The following is a 17,778-nucleotide window of genomic DNA, read 5'->3' as shown; positions in this document are numbered from 1 at the left end:
AGAATGGGAAAAATGCTGGTTGACTTAGAAACATACAAGACGAACTGGCACAGAGAGACAGGAAACACAGGGATAAATACACTGGGGAAAATAAGCAACATCTGGAGGGGGTGGAGACGATCACAGGAACAGGTGAAAAAATAGATTTTTCCCACCCTGAAAAAACCCTGGTCCTATCTTGAATTGAGCCAAATTGAAATAACTACAGTATATTAGTATTTTTCATATCTACAGGGCACAACGAGAGCAAAGCAAACTCAAAGAGTTTCTGACCACAAGTTCATACCATAGTCGAAAATCACGACAGACAGGCTGTCCATTCTAAATAACTAAACGCATTACTGTACTGAACCACTATGCAGACAAATTATAACAATGCTTGTAAACTTGTAAACCAACATGGTGAGGGTGAATGGCAGCACCTCGGGTTAGGTGGTGGTTGTGCAACGCTACCACCAAACAGTGGGGCCGGTCGCAAAAACCTATTCCCCTCCGAGCTGGGCTGGGGGGCAAGGCGAAGCGCTGAAGCCTGAGCTTTGAGGTTCAGTGATAAACAGGGGCAGAGGTTGGGAGGGTGTAGACAGTAAGAGGGTTGTTAGGGGGTTAAGTGGTTTGGGAAGGGGTTCTGGGTGACATATGACCTCATGTTCATGGTTATCAAGGCACATTCCTCTGCCCCAGCCTCACATGCTGAAGGGCTTTCTGGTGGACAAAGGAAGAAGAGTAACCGATTCTGAAGAGCAAAGTGCACATATCTTCGAACTGTGGCCAGTGAAAACAGAGAATAATATTGACATGTGGTTGTATGCTATAAACATACTGCAGCCACATTTACAATGCATGCAGACATTTTGACTACCTGTACTCTCTGACTGAACAGTAGAGTAGGTAGAAGAGAAAGCTGATACACAAGTACAGGACATTAAGAAACTAACAGTTGTATTTTTTAAAATAGTTTTTATTTATTTGGCCCATCGGAACCTGAGATGAAAAACATACATCGTTTATTTAGATTTTTTTAGATATAGATTTTCTCCTCAAAATCAATAAAATACTCTATACAGTATATAACATTCCTGCCCAAATAAGAAGAGTTCCATTTTTGTTACAGCAATATGTTGGATTAAAACAGTTGGTTCACTGTATCAGTTGGTGTGGATTATAGCGTTGGAGTCTGTACAGTTTACAAAGAAAGAACCAGATAGATAGACAGAGACTGTGAATAGTCAAAGGGTCGAGATTTCCACATAGTCCACACCACTGGCCATAGTCTATAGAAAACACCAGGGCCTCTTCTGCAAGGAAGAGTCACTAACCACCACAACTCAACACGAGGTGAATGATCCAATGGAACAACACAGAGACAGCGAGAGAACATGAACAAGAAAGACATTTATCAACAACAAAAACATGTAAGCACACAACATGCAAAGTGAAGTCACAGAGCCTCATGACACTGACATTTGAGGTGCCTTTGATTTCATGTATTTCTCAGTGCAGGTTTCAGTGTCTGACAAAAGCCAGTCCCGCTCGGCTAAAATATATAAAAACATTCATTTTTCTGTCACCTATCAATCAATGGATGTTCACAATCGCCGGACTCATCATATCCACAGATTACACACTCATACATGTCCAGTATGTATCCCGTCTTACTTGGACACGTTTTACATTTGCGATACAGCAGGTTCTCTTGTGCTTTGATCAAATCTTTTTTACTATAATAAATGAACACAGAGAATGGAAATCGACACGGCTGAAATCACAGAGAGCGAACCAACATTATCCTGAAAGTGTTCTGGTACATGTTAGAATTGGACTAAAACAGTGGACTACTTGAACTATACTATGGTCATAATGCCTAAAGTACTGACACTGTCATGGGTATGCTATTTAGGCAACTAGTTGGCTATGCAACAAGTTAGAAGTAGTTTGCACGAGACAGCATGTATCATGATGACATTGTCAGGCTATTTACTTGCCATGACTGGTGTCAAAAAGCCATATTATTAAGTCATCGTGCAGACTTGGTCAGCTCAAGATCTTATTCCATAATTCCATTATTTCCTGAGACACTACATTAGAACACATGCAACATTTCTAGAACCCCCCCCCGTGTTTAAGAATGTCTCCTCTTTCAACCTCTGGCAGGAGAAGGAACAAGTGAATTGTTTCAGCTTCAAAATTGGGATTTGTGTTGTGAAGTCTGATAGTCTGGTTAAACCAGACTGAACACTGTACAGTGTCAAACAGGCTAGAAGTCTGATAGCCTGGTTAAACCAGACTGAACACTGTACAGTGTCAAACAGGCTAGAAGTCCAATAGCCTGGTTAAACCAGACTGAAGACTGTACAGTGTCAAACAGGCTAGAAGTCTGATAGCCTGGTTAAACCAGACTGAACACTGTACAGTGTCAAACAGGCTAGAAGTCTGATAGCCTGGTTAAACCAGACTGAACACTGTACAGTGTCAAACAGGCTAGAAGTCTGATAGCCTGGTTAAACCAGACTGAACACTGTACAGTGTCAAACAGGCTAGAAGTCTGATAGCCTGGTTAAACCAGACTGAACACTGTACAGTGTCAAACAGGCTAAAAGTCTGATAGCCTGGTTAAACCAGCCAGAACACTGTACAGTTTCAAACAGGCTAGAAGTCTGACGACTACGGCGTAAAACATGAATAATAGTTGTGACTTCACATAGTCTCACGGCTCCCTGTGCATTATGGCACACAGCGCACCAAGATTGCCGGAGAGGGAAGAAAACACTACATTCCGCCATTGCATCACCATATTGCAGGGGCCTCTTCAGTGTATGTGTGTGTGTGTGTGAGAGAGAGAGTGTGTGCGTCTGTGCTTGCGTCTGTGTGTGTGTGTGTGCATGTCCAATAAAACATCTAATTTCTTATTAAAAAGCTACATTTGTTCTCTAATGTGTTGGGGCGTCCCTTAGGGACAGCAGTGCAGATGCTCTGTTTTCGGAGGTTGACGCACCAACCTAACTGAATGCTCAAACAACTCCTCCAACGCTAAAACAAACTCACTTCCTCTTCAAGATCCGGTTCATTAGAACGGGCAATGAAAAACGGAAATGATCATTCCTTATTATCCAGGTAGTCCCTCCCCGTCACATTTTCTTCCATCTGATGCCTAATAATTATGTATGTATGTTAGTATGACTTCTCCTTAAACTGGAGACTACTAACAATTCAGGAAGACCTACAATGGAGACTTTAATATGACAATGATCCATTGACCTCCACAGTTGTATTTTCCCAACAGGACTTTAACTTTGTGTATCTGAAGAGTTGATATTAATGCTGGAGCAAGCCTTGATATACATGTACCAAATAGTGAGCAGGCTGACTGAATGTGCAAAGTCAATCAACCTCAGGGAGACAGAGCAGGCGATTGGAAAAATGATCTTGCCTCCTTCGACATTGACTGCTTAACTGAGGGAGAAAGTAAGACAAGGAAGAAAGAGAGAAAATAGAGGCTAAGAGGTTACATTTCCTATTTTTCACGACACCCAGATAGACTCAATTTGCTGATCTGTACCATACGCTCTTTCTCTACCTCTCTTCCCCCGTACCCAAAACTAACAGCTATGGATGAAAAGCAGCTACCGTCCCAAACCTGTCGCCTCATCCGGAGCGACGGATAGCATGGATAACGAACGACAGAATGTCGAGTTAAAATAGCGAGGTCCAACAACTTGAAGATTCCAGCTATGCTATATGTACTGTACAACTAACTGTATGTGGAAAACTGTATATGAAACCCAATGATTCTGTAACATGTCAAATCAAAGTCCAGCGTTCATATGAAGTGGATAGGAGTTGCTTTGCGTTTGAGAAATAATAACACAGCATTTCAACAGCAGAGAAACTGGGGAGGGCTTGGACAGATGACCGTCAAACAGACAGGATGGGACACGAGATGGCTTGTTAAACGATTCAAGGACACATACAAAATACAGAACAAAGAATGCTGGCAAAAATAAAAATTAGACTGGCAACGACAACATGGCTTCTAAAAATAGTAAATGATTGTGGTAAAATTGGTAGTCGGGTTTGGCTCACGTAGTTCCAGAGTGTAGAATAGAGGATCATAATTGTACCCTCTCCCTCCCTCCCTCCTTCCTTCCATCCCAAACCAAACCTCACACAGCAGAGCCTATTGGGTGTAGGACAACGTTTCCACTAGGCCGAGATGTTGATCTAAGGTACATTTTTGCAGTTCTTCCGCCAATAATAAAGGTTAGGCTATAAGGAGGGGAAGCTGATCCTAGAACAGCTCAAGGCAACTTCTACCTTGAGTAAGGTGAGTTGGGTCCATAGACCAAGAACAGTGGGTTTCAGGTGGTCAGGTCACGTAGTGGATTGGCTCAGTGGGGGAACAGCCCCAAGGTGGCTCAGTAGTTACAGCACTCCACCCTGACCTCTGAATGACCTTTAACCCTTGAGATGTGGGGTTCCTGGGCATTCATTTACATCTGTTGGGGGGTTAGGGAAGGAACAGGCGCAGTTCTGGCATCTGTCTGTGTAATATACAGTTGAAGTCAGAAGTATAGATACACTTAGGTTGGAGTCATTAAAACTTGTTTTTCAACCACTCCACAAACACTCTTGATAACAAACTATAGTTTTGGCAAGTCGGTTAGGACATCTACTTTGTGCATGACACAAGCAATTTTTCCATCAATTGTTAACAGACAGATTATTTCACTTATAATTCACTGTATCACAATTCCAGTGGGTCAGAAGTTTACATACACTAAGTTGACTGTGCCTTTAAACAGCTTAGAAAATTCCAGAAAATTGTCATGGCTTTAGAAGCTTCTGATAGGCTAATTGATATCATTTGAGTCAATTGGAAGTGTACCTGTGGATGTATTTCAAGGCCTACCTTCAAACTCAGTGCCTCTTTGCTTGACATCATGGGAAAATCAAAAGAAATCAGCCAAGACCTCCGAAAAAAATTTGTAGACCTCCACAAGTCTGGTTCATCCTTGCGAGCAATTTCCAAATGCTTGAATGTACCACATTCATCTGTACAAACTATAGTATGCAAGTATAAACACTATGGGACCACGCAGCCGTCATACCGCTCAGGAAGGAGACGTGTTCTGTCTCCTAGAGATGAACGTACTTTGGTGCGAAAAGGGCAAATCAATCCCTGAACAACAGCAAAGGACCTTGTGAAGATGCTGGAGGAAACAGGTACAAAAGTATCTATATCCACAGTAACATGAGTCCTATATCGACATAGCCTGGAAGGACGCTCAGCAAGGAAGAAGCCACTGCTCCAAAACCGCCATAAAAAAGCCACACTACGGTTTGCAACTTTTAGGAAAAATGTCCTCTGGTCTGATGAAACAAAAATAGAACTGTTTGGCCATAATGACCATCGTTATGTTTGGAGGAAAAAGGGGGAGTCTTGCAAGCCGAAGAACACCATCCCAAATGTGTGAAGCAAGGGGGTTGCAGCATCATGTTGTGGGGGTGATTTGCTGCAGGAGGGAGTGGTGCACTTCACAAAATAGATGGTGTCATGAGGAAGGGAAATTATGTGGATATATTGAAGCAACATCTCAAGACATCAGTCAGGAAGTTAAAGCTTGGTCGCAAATGGGTCTTCCAAATGGACAATGACCCCAAACATACTTCCAAAGTTGTGGCAAAATGGCTTAAGGACAACAAAGTCAAGCTATTGGAGTGGCCATCACAAAGCCCTGACCTCAATCCTATAAAAAATTTAAGGGCAGAACTGAAAAAGCGTGTGCGAGCAAGGAGGCCTACAAACCTGACTCAGTTACACCATTTCTGTCAACTTATTATGGGAAGCTCGTGGAATGCTACACAAAACATTTGACCCAAGATAAACAATTTAAAGGCAATGCTACCAAATACTAATTGAATGTATGTAAACTTCTGACCCACTGGGAATTTGAAATAAAAGCTGAAATAAATCATTCTCTCTACTATCATTCTGACATTTCACATTCTTAAAATAAAGTGGTGATCCTAACTGACCTAAGACAGGGAATTTTTACTAGGATTAAATGTCAGGAATTCTGAAAAACTGAGTTTAAATGTATTTGGCTAAGGTGTATGTAAACTTCCGACTTCAGTTGTAACTGGTCCATAGTCAGACATACAGTACAGCGTTGTAGTTGACAAGGCTAGATATATAATTCTTCATTGTTGGTTGGAGGATCTCAGGCTCAGGACCCCTCTAGTCACCCAGAAATGCTGATTTAACCTGGGAGGTGTCCCTCATCCCCCACCACATCCAAAAAGGCACATCAATCCACCCTCTTCTCCTAATTCCCAACTGGATCCAGGTGCGTTTGGCAGGGTTGAGTCCTCATCCTTCAGGGATCGAGGAATTAGAGGAAAAGGTGGAGGAGGAAAACCACATGTACTCTGTCCAGCCATCCTCCCCACGCATGCCTCCACAATTACCCCCTCTCTCCAAATGTTTTGTGTGTATTCCAGCTTGATACAGCCCCCTCTTTTCGCACATGTGTGTTCACGTACGCGTGTGTCATTAGCTTGTGTATGTGTGTGTGAGAGGGGGGGGGCCGTGGTCATAGGGGCCGTGGCCGGTGCAGCCCGTCAATGTCGGGGGTGAGCTGGGGGCTGTGCGTGGCCTTGGTGGGGGTCCAGTCCCCTAGGGAGGCCTGAGCGGCCTTGCGGTGGGCCAGCCGGTGGGTGATGGAGAAGCCTGCGTTGCCCTCCAACTGGGATAGCACTACCAGCACCTGCCTGCAGGGGGAGACACAGTCAGGAAACACTGTCAGGAAACATGACCGTCTTCAACAGAAAGACGAGGTATATGAATAGTGGAGAATATGACCGGGAGAGAACATACAGAAAACTGTAATCATTCCGTGAACAGTGAGGTGGTATATAAGTATGGATTATAAATATGTATTTCTAGGCAATGTAGAAAACTATAGCCTACTCATATTTAGGAGGTCCAGTTCTTTGTTGTAGGCCTATATGCTATCTATTTACTAGTGTGAAGTGGGATGAATGGTAACCTATCCTAACCTGTTGTAGGCCTATAGGCTATCTATTTACTACTGTGTAGTGGGATGAATGGGAGATGGGACGAATGGTAACCTATCCTAACCTGTTGTAGGCCTATAGGCTATCTATTTATTACTGTGAAGTGGGACGAATGGGAGATGGGACGAATGGTAACCTATTCTAACTTGTTGTAGGCCTATAGGCTATTTTGCGAGTAGCGTATGAAACCATCACAGTCCGAAAAGGTGAGGATTTTAACCTGCAATGATCATGGAAATGAAAACAAATAGTAGGAAATATATGGATATTTCAAATTATTTTAGAATGCAAAGATAAATCGATTTGCTTTTCTCAATAATGACAAATGATTGAATCTTGTAATTCAGCTTGGCCTACCTGTTCTTTTGTTATGAATAAGAGTGTCATCATATATTCCCCATTTACACAATTACACTTTTTTTGCCTTCTTGCAATGCAATACTTCAACCACTAGAAACTGTGTGTACACATGGTCTAAAATTTGCGGGAGGATAAGCACATTCTCACGTCAAGTTCGTTTTTTAATAAATGCCAACTTTTGTACGAAAACTGGTGCACGCATGTTCAGGGGCCGCTTCCGATTTCATTGATCCTTTTCATATTTCAGAGAGGCCTAGTTTAGGTGAGTTAAAATGATATACTTCAGTGGTGGTACTGGCTATATGTCTAAAGATGGCTGTAACAACCTTCAATACTTATGGGATGAACATGTAACAATCTGGCGAATACATTATATTATTTGTGAGGAGGAAAAAGGCTACAGATCATGTTTTCCATCCGATCCTGCAACCTCCGCTGCATCGGCCCACAGGTAGGCCATATGATCCTGCAACCTCCACTGCATAGGCCCACAGGTAGGCCATATGATCCTGCTAGCTCCGCTGCATCGGCCCACAGGTAGGCCATATGATCCTGCAACCTCCGCTGTATCGGCCCACAGGTAGGCCATATGATCCTGCAACCTCCACTGCATAGGCCCACAGGTAGGCCATATGATCCTGCAACCTCCGCTGCATAGGCCCACAGGTAGGCCATATGATCCTGCTAGCTCTGCTGCATCGGCCCACAAGTAGGCCATATGATAATGCTAGCTCTGCTGCATCGGCCCACAGGTAGGCAATATGATCCTGCTACCTCCGCTGCATCGGCCCACAAGTAGGCCATATGATCCTGCTAGCTCTGCTGCATCGGCCCACAGGTAGGCAATATGATCCTGCTACCTCCGCTGCATAGGCCCACAGGTAGGCCATATGATCCTGCAACCACCGCTGCATCGGCCCACAGGTAGGCCATATGATCCTGCTAGCTCCGCTGCATCGGCCCACAGGTAGGCCATATGATCCTGCTAGCTCCGCTGCATCGGCCCACAGGTAGGCCATATGATCCTGCTAGCTCTGAACTCCAAAGTGACAATGTGACATAATATTCCTAGTTGATATTGACTGCTAACATGAATGACTTTCAGCTCAAAATCCAGGTCTAAAACGCTGTTTATTTTTTCTGTATCTTGCATTTTGAAAATGCTTTACCGTTTATGGCTGTTACATTTGGGCAGCGATTGCATGCGCGTGCTCACCCTGTGTACATGTGCGGGGGTCGCAAGCTTTGAACCACTCCTTTTTGGGGGTTGCGGGTCAGAAAGCTTGAAAACCACTGAGCTAGTGACCAGATTGCAGATTTGTTGTACAGCTATAGGATCAGATTTAGAACAAATATCAAATTGTAGGGAGAGAGGATTACCATAAATGAATATGCAGCTCCAAAAACTGTTTGGTGGTCAAGAATATGAACCGTTTACTTTGCTGGTTCACCAGCAATGGGGCAAAACCCTAACCCTAACCCAGGCGTACTGATCTTTTGGTAGGTCAAAATTGCTTGAAAACGATAATTTACTTACTTTGGGATTTGTTGTTAAAATGTATTATTATATAATCAAAATGTGTTGTAGACAAAATAATGAAAAGGGCTGTCTGGTAGCCTCAATACATAGACAAAGAGTTGTAGTTGAATAGGTAATTTCCTCTAGCCTATAGTTTTTTAACTTGACTTGAAAAAACTTGTGACTCGACTCGACCTTAGAATGCACGACTTGGACTTGACTTGAGACTCGACTTGAGACTTGGACCTTGTGACTTGAGACTCGACCGGTTGTGCTTGGGACTCGACTTGAGACTTGTGACTTGAGACTTGGACCGTGTAACTTGAGACTTGGACCTTGTGACTTGAGACTTGGACCTTGTGACTTGGTCCCACCTCTGCCTATTAGGACCTGTGTAAGCTTACATTCTAAAAATGCCTATATAAACAATGTACTGTTTGGTGTACAGTAGTACCTGTGTAGAGGCGGTACACTGTCGATGGTCTTGAGGCTGCCGCGGGTGGACACTACATTGAAGCTGTCTGTACAGTCACATGACACGTGGAGGTAGTACTTGGGGTGGCGGTTCTCCACCACCACGATCAGTCCCGCCCAGCCGTGGGTCAGGTAGTAGCATGTCATGCCCTCGCGACCCTGCAGAGACAGAGAGACAGACACACACACAAAAACACAGACAGACAGAAACAAAGATACAGACAGTAACAAACAGACGGACACAAATACATTGTAAATAGTACATGCATAAGATTCCATTGGAGTTACACATATGCCTGTGACACAGTCTCTCTCTATTCAATCCTCCTATTATGTTTAGGTAATGCCAGTTTCTGATTTCTATAACTGGATGTGTTTCGTCTCCAGTAGTGAAATGCTCTTTGCCGTCGCTGTGCGAGTGAGAGTGTGTGTCTGTTACAGAGTAAGTGTACGTGGTGTATGCTACTCCCTCCTCACCTCGTGTCTCTCTCCCTTGTTCTCGGTCAGTAGGATGATGGCGTCGGCCAGCGTGGTAGCGGTAGCCTCCACCTGCTCCACCATCACCTGACGGGAGCTGTAGATGGCCAGAATGTACCCTGGGAAGTCTTGGGTGGGACGCCGTGCACTCGTGGGGCTCGACACTAAAAGAAGACAAGAGAAGATTCCATTCCAGTTTCCATTGTGATTGGCTTAGGTTCAATCCACAAGCTAGCAGGTTAACTACAGGTGTTAGTACTTATGGAATGGACAACATAGCTAGTTTATGACATGGTCCTTGGGAGTCTATGATAGATGAATCAGTCCATGGGCATATTCTCCCTATTGAATGCTTTACCGGTTCGGAACGTCTATGTTGTTTTTGAATATGTGTGTGTCAATGTTTGTGTATGTGAAAATGGAAATGTATACGAGAACACAAACTTGCGCGTGTGTGTGCGTTAGCTTGTGTGAGCAGTACTCCTCCACCATCCATTCATGCTAATCTGTAGAGGGCAATACTGTATGTATGTGTGTGTGCACCTGGTGTGGGCAGCCCCACTCCGCTGATATGCATCTGCCAGTGGTTAAAGGCGCAGCACACCATGGCGTACTCGCCCGGCTCCAGCATCACTTCACAGCCCACAAACTTCTTAACGGCGCGCTTGCTGTGGGCCAGCAGCCGGCCCAGGGTCAACTTGTTACCACTGCCAAACGATGCTCTGAACACCATGATACACAGGTCCAACAGGTGGCTGTCTGCTGTGTCCGACCGCCTAGAGGATGGAGGGAAGTAGAAATTCAGAAGTTTAAAATATGTATTTTTCATTCCAAACAGGTGCCTGTTGAGAAAGAGAGAGTTGAGAAAGAGCGAGCGAGAGTACCTGCTGCCCTCCTGGAAGAGGGCGAACTCCAGCGCGGTCCTCTCCAGCACGGTCAGGGCAGTGACCGTAACAGGACCAAAGGCTCTGCTGGGGAAACAGCCCTGCAACCGCACCTCCTGCCAATCCGAATGGATCTTACAGATGTCAACTGAGTCAAAGTACCTGTGGGAAACAAGAAAATACACTGTTAGACAGGATTAGAATCTCTAACTGTGTAACAGAGTCAGTTCAATCCTGACCAGGACGTGATCTTACGACCTTATGCACACACTCGTCGCTCAAAGCCAATTGTACTGTTGTTAACGGCGCCAGAGGGGATGGCTGACGTTTTGTTGGCTCCTAAACCAATTGTGCTGTTGTTAACGGTGCCAGAGGGGATGGCTGACGTTTTGCTGGCTCCTAACCAATTGTGCTGTTGTTAACGGCGCCAGAGGGGATGGCTGACGTTTCGCTGGCTCCTAACCAATTGTGCTGATGTTAACGGCGCCAGAGGGGATGGCTGACGTTTCGCTGGCTCCTAACCAATTGCGCTGTTGTTAACGGCGCCAGAGGGGATGGCTGACGTTTTGCTGGCTCCTAACCAATTGTGCTGTTGTTAACGGCGCCAGAGGGGATGGCTGACGTTTCGCTGGCTCCTAACCAATTGTGCTGTTGTTAACGGCGCCAGAGGGGATGGCTGACGTTTTGCTGGCTCCTAACCAATTGTTCTGTTGTTAACGGCGCCAGAGGGGATGGCTGACGTTTCGCTGGCTCCTAACCAATTGTTCTGTTGTTAACGGCGCCAGAGGGGATGGCTGACGTTTTGCTGGCTCCTAACCAATTGTTCTGTTGTTAACGGCGCCAGAGGGGATGGCTGACGTTTCGCTGGCTCCTAACCAATTGTGCTATTTTGTGTTTTCCCCCCGCTTTGTTTGTAACTTAGTTTGCACATAATGTTGCTGCTACCGTGTCTTATGACTCAAAATAGCTTCTAGATTTCAGAACCGAGACAAATATGAGTCTGATGCAAAGGATATACTGTTTCTCCCGGACCAGGCTCAAATCCCCGTCACTCGCATGAAGAAAAGTCGGAGGTAGAGTGGGCGTAGATCCGGGTCCCTTGTGAGAATTCATCAGCGCGTGGGTAACCCGAGTCTACCATCCGTCTATTGGCAAACGTGATTTCACTGGAGAATAAACTGGGCGATCTCTGTTCGAGACTATCCTACCAACCTGACATTAAAAACTGTAGTATCTTATGTTTCACTGAGTTGTGGCTGAACGACGACACGGATAATATACAGTTGGCTGGATTTCCGTGCATCGGCAGGACAAAACAGCTACGTCTGGTAAGACGAGGGGTGGTGGTGTGTGTCTATCCCTCTCTCTGGTTTCAAAGCTGAAAGGAAGCGCAAGGGTCAAAAGTTTACATACACTAAATTGACTGTGGATTTAAACAGCTTGGAAAATTCCAGAAAATGATGTCATGGCTTTAGAAGCTTCTGATAGGCTAATTGATATAATTTGAGTAAATTGGAGGTGTACTTGTGGATGTATTTCAAGGCCTAGCTTCAAACGCAGTGCCTCTTTGCTTGACATCATGGGGAAATCAAAAGAAATCAGCCAAGACCTCAGAAAAAAATTGTAGACCTCCACAAGTCTGGTTCATCCTTGGGAGCAATTTCCAAATGCCTTAGCGCCCCCTATATCCAAGAAGTTATTTTAATTTTTGGATGAAAAACGTTCCCGTTTTAAACAAGATATTTTGTCACGAAAAGATGCTCGACTATGCATATAATTGACAGCTTTGGAAAGAAAACACTCGGACGTTTCCAAAACTGCAAAGATATTGTCTGTGAGTGCCAGAGAACTGATGTTACAGGCGAAACCCAGATAAAAACCAATCAGGAAGTGCCGCATTTTTTGAAACCGCCTCATGCCAATGACTCCTTATATGGCTGTGAATGGGCCACGAATGAGCTTAGGCTTTCTGTCGCTTCCCAAAGGTGTCGACAGCATTGTGACGTATTTGTAGGCATATCATTGGAAGATTGACCATAAGAGACTACATCTACCAGGTGGTCGCTTGGTGTCCTCCGTTGCAATTATTGCGAAATCTCCAGCTGCAGTATTTATCTGTTTGCTTCTGATGAGAAACCAACTGTCACGACTGATATATTATCGAATAGATATGTGAAAAACACCTTGAGGATTGATTCTAAACAACGTTTGCCATGTTTCTGTCGATATTATGGAGCTAATTTGAAAAAAAGTTTGGCGTTGTAGTGACTGCATTTTCCGATCTTTTTCTTAGCCAAACGTGATGAACAAAACGGAGCTATTTCGCCAACACAAATCATCTTTTTGGAAAACATTTGCTATCTAACTGAGAGTCTCGTCATTGAAATCATCCGAAGTTCTTCAAAGGTAAATGATTTTATTTGAATGCTTTTCTTGTTTTTGTGAAAATGTTGCCTGCTGAATGCTAGGCTTAATGCTATGCTAGGCTATCAATACTCTTACACAAATGCTTGTGTAGCTTTGGTTGAAAAGCATATTTTGAAAATCTGAGATGACAGCGTTGTTAACAAAAGGCTAAGCTTGTGTTTGAATATATTATTCTAATGCGTTATAGTTTAAGTATTTTTCTGTCGATTTCTCAGCCAAGCAGGATGAACAAACGTGATGTTTTTCGCCTACAAAAATATAATTTTTTGGAAAAAAGGAACATTTGCTATCTAACTGGGAGTCTCCTGAGTGAAAGCATCTGAAGTTCTTCAAAGGTAAATTATTTAATTTGGTTGCTTTTCTTATTTTTGTGAAAATGTTGCCTGCTGCCAGCACAGCCTAGCATAGCATTATGCCATGCTAAACTTACACAAATGCTTGTCTAGCGTTGGCCGTAATGCATATTTTGAAAATCTGAGATGACAGTGTTGTTAACAAAAGGCTAAGCTTGTGTTTGAATATATTTATATATTTTTTGAATATTTTTTATTTGCGATTTTCATGAATAGGAAATGTTGCGTTATGGTAATGCGCTTGAGGCTATGATTACGCTCCCGGATACGGGATTGCTCGTCGCTAGAGGTTAAGGTACCACAATCATCTGTACAAACAATAGTACGCAAGTATAAACACCATGGGACCACGCAGCCGTCATACCGCTCAGGAAGGAGACACATTCGGTCTCCTGGAGATGAACGTAACTTGGTGCAAAAAATGCAAATCAATCCCAGAACAACAACAAAGGACCTTGTGAAGATGCTGGAGGAAACACGTACAAAAGTATCTATATCCACAGTAAAACGAGTCCTATATCGACATAGCCTGGAAGGACGCTCAGCAAGGAAGAAGCCACTGCTCCAAAACCGCCAATAAAAAGCCAGACTACGGTTTGTAATTCCACATGGGGACAAAGATCGTACATCTTGGAGGAATGTCATCTGGTCTGATGAAACAATAATAGAACTATTCGACCATAATGACCATTGTTATGTTTGGAGGAAAAGGGGAGAGGCTTGCAAGCCAAACAACACCATCCCAACCGTGAAGCAAAGGGGTGGCAGCATCATGTTGTGGGGGTGCTTTGCTGCAGGAGGGTCTGGTCCACTTCACAAAATAGATGGCATCATGAGGGAGGAAAATAAGGTGGATATATTGAAGCAACAGCACAAGAGATCAGTCAGGAAGTTAAAGCTTGGTCGCAAATGGGTCTTCCAAATGGACAATGACCCCAAGCATTCTTCCAAACATGTGGCAAAATGGCTTAAGGACAACAAAGTCAAGCTATTGGAGTGGCCATCACAAAGCCCTGACTTCAGTCCTATAGAAAATGTGTGGGCAGCACTGAAAAAGTGTGTGCGGGCAAGGAGGCCTACAAACCTGACTCAGTTACACCAGCTCTGTCAGGAGGAATAGGCCAGAATTTGCCCAACTTATTGTGGGAAGCTTGTGGAAGGCTACCCGGAACGTTTGACGCAAGTTAAAAAATTTAAAGGCAATGCTACCAAATAATAATTGAGTGTATGTAGACTTCTGACCAACTGGGAATGAGATGAAATAAATCATTCTCTCTACTATTATTCTGACATTTCACATTCTTAAAATAAAGTGGTAATCCTAACTGACCTAATATAGGGAATTCTTACTTGGATTAAATGTCAGGAATTGTGAAAAACTGAGTTTAAATATATTTGGCTAAGGTGTATGTAAACCTCTGACTTCAACTGTATATTTAGCCTGACAATTAAATGTTTTATCATTTTCTTTTCATGACCAGGGCCAAGTAAAACACAAAACAATTTGACATGAACCGTTGCATTGATGAGTTTTATTGACAAAGCAAATCCCTGATAAAAAATGAATTTTATATGAATGTTGTAAGTACAGAAACTGTTTGCTCAGTGGGAAATGAATATCCAACTAGTCAGTGACAACTGTGCAGAGTTGTGTTTGTGACAGAAACTATGTGTGTTTATTACAGTATTATAGAGTCTATGGAGCTAGGAACACAAGCATTTCGCTACACCCACAATAACATCTGCTAAATATGTGCATGTTACCAATAACATTTGATTTGATGTCCCTGGATTTCCTATTATCTTCGATGTTGAAGAACCCTTTACCTTCAAATTACTTTTGTGTAGCTTGTGAGCATCATGTTACATGTGCGTGTTCGTGAGAGTCTCAGCTTTTCATATATGGCTTGTAATAGTTTCTAGCTGAAATTATTCGGACTCTACAGACTTTTTTGTAAAAAGACCCAGCCTGGGGCCCTTTGGGATCCGCCCTCGTCTCACAAACACAAACACAATCTACCTCAGCTCCCGTTAATCACACAGATGAATGGTTGGTACCAACGTATGCAGAAGACAAAGATGAATCCAATGGTACAACGTGTTTAAAAGGGGTTAGAAGTCCAAATTGCGCCAGGTGGGACTCATTGAGTTAAATGCTGCGAGGACTTCACTTTGCTTGTCTACCATTTATTTGTCTGTCAAGTACTGTTTACCTTGCTGGATGCTGAGCAGAGTTACTGGGTTCTCTCTCTCTTCTTTCAGATACAGTATATAGGCAGACAGACTCTAGATTCCATTGCTCATTTAATTGACGGAGAAGATGAATTTAACAAAGACAGGCAGACAGACAGACTGCACAGAGCATTGGGCCTTGTACCCTACATTGCAACGTTCACTTAATTGACAAAGGAAAACAAGCTGACAGTCAGGAAGGGAGGTGCATCCTTGTTGCAATGCACTCTCAGAGTCTGATTCACAGCCTAGCATTCACTTATTGGACTACCAGGCACTAAGCTTAACTCATGCTACTCAACAAGCTAGCAGAGGTCAGTGCCTCTCAGTTTAAGTCTTACACACAAATGATTATCTGCTGAGTCAGCTAATTAACTACCAATTAGTCCATTACCTGAAATACCATCTAATTGACTCTTGTTAATGGCACTTGTTGGTTTTAGTGAGAGCACACCCAATGGGTCTCCAACATCGTAGTCACCCATCCTTGACCTTGTCCTAGGTCCTTAGGTGATTGGCACATTAAGACGGGACCTACTTGATGAAGTCTCCATACTCCATCCAGAAGACGCCCTCGCTGCTGCCGTGGGCCATGAGTTCGTGGCGGAGGAGCTGCGGCCAATCAGGCCACTCGTCTGACCAGCTGCCGTTCCACGAGAAGCGACCCCATGGGTTCCTCAACCGCAGAAGTCTGAGAGGGAGAGAGAGAGCATGTCATTAGCTGAAGCAATTAACATGAATGCAATTGGGAAGGACTCATATCAGGGTTTGAAAGGGTTCTTACAACTAACCGTGGTAAAGACCTAAAAGGATAACAATGACGGGATTTCAGAAAAAGAAAGATACATGGCCCTTTTCAACAATAACATATTTGCCCCACCCCCTTATCACTTGTGACCAATTAGCCACACCCTGTCCCACTAATAACCCAATCAGCTCTCACCTGTAGCTCTGCACGTCCCGTACGTCCAGGATAGAGTAGGCATGGCGAGGGCGGAGGCCCAACGACTCATACACCACATCATCCACCTTCATGTTCCCTCCTCCGCATGATGCCCCCATCAGAAACCTACCCACCACACACACGACATAGATAGAGACGCATCAGAATAAGTTAGAGTCCATTTCCATCACCTTAAACTTGGGGCCAAAGTGGACCCAGATATAAGCCTACTCTTGGACTAAAAAAGTATTCTCCATTGAACATGCTTGTTAGTCAAGGAGTAAGCTTAATCAGGGCCCATTCAATAAGCCTCTTCACGTCTTTTCAAATGAATGATTTGTTATTGACCGAGACCAGGGATGGGCAACTCTTTTATAGGCACGCGGACCAATAAGACACCGACCGGCATGGGGCCCATTTGTATTTTAATTCATATTTATTAGGGATCCATTAGCTGTCGCCAAGGCAGCAGTTACTCTTCCTGGGGTCCAAACACATTAAGGCACTTACATTACATATAAATTACATATAAAACAAAATATAAAACAGTACATTATATAACATTATTACACCACTATATATCTACAATACAAAATGTATAATACCACCACACAACAATTTTACAAAGTACGTGGGTATAGAATGCGTGTTCTAGCAGTCGTGTGCGTATGCGTGTCTGTACCTACATTTTCTGTGGTGCATGGGTGTCCGAGCCATGTGCTAGTAGTTTAAACAGACAGCTTGGTGCATTCATCATGTCAATACTTCTTTAAAAAACAAGTAGTGATGAAGTCAATCTCTCTTCCACTTTGAGCCATGAGAGATTGACATGCATATCATTAATGTTAGCTCCCCATGTACTTTTAAGGGCCAGCCGTGCTGCCCTGCTCTGAGCCAATGACCACACGACTGAACAGTAGTCCAGGTGTGACGAAACTAGAGCCTGTAGGACCTGCCTTGTTGATAGTGCTGTTAAGAAGGCAGAGCAGTGCTTTATTATGGACTGACTTCTCCCCATCATAGCTACTGTTGCAT

At 43.7% G+C, this 17,778-nt stretch overlaps 1 protein-coding gene across 1 annotated transcript in view; it reads right to left on the bottom strand.

The window, feature by feature from the left end:
• Nucleotides 1–937: 937 nt before the first annotated feature.
• The window catches only part of LOC115127547 (calpain-15-like), a 44,380-nt gene continuing 27,539 nt past the window's right edge, over nucleotides 938–17,778 (bottom strand). The window contains 7 exon segments of the mRNA XM_029657162.2: nucleotides 938–6,768; nucleotides 9,408–9,586; nucleotides 9,905–10,068; nucleotides 10,448–10,680; nucleotides 10,789–10,950; nucleotides 16,339–16,491; nucleotides 16,744–16,869. Of these exon segments, the coding sequence (XP_029513022.2) occupies nucleotides 6,591–6,768; nucleotides 9,408–9,586; nucleotides 9,905–10,068; nucleotides 10,448–10,680; nucleotides 10,789–10,950; nucleotides 16,339–16,491; nucleotides 16,744–16,869 (1,195 nt within the window). The 3' untranslated portion in view covers nucleotides 938–6,590.

Source organism: Oncorhynchus nerka, linkage group LG16 (assembly GCF_034236695.1).
Source record: "Oncorhynchus nerka isolate Pitt River linkage group LG16, Oner_Uvic_2.0, whole genome shotgun sequence".
In the NCBI taxonomy this organism is placed as follows: Eukaryota; Metazoa; Chordata; class Actinopteri; order Salmoniformes; family Salmonidae; genus Oncorhynchus; species Oncorhynchus nerka.
Note: the sequence above shows the minus strand (reverse complement) of the source record. Positions and strands in the feature narration are given on the sequence as shown.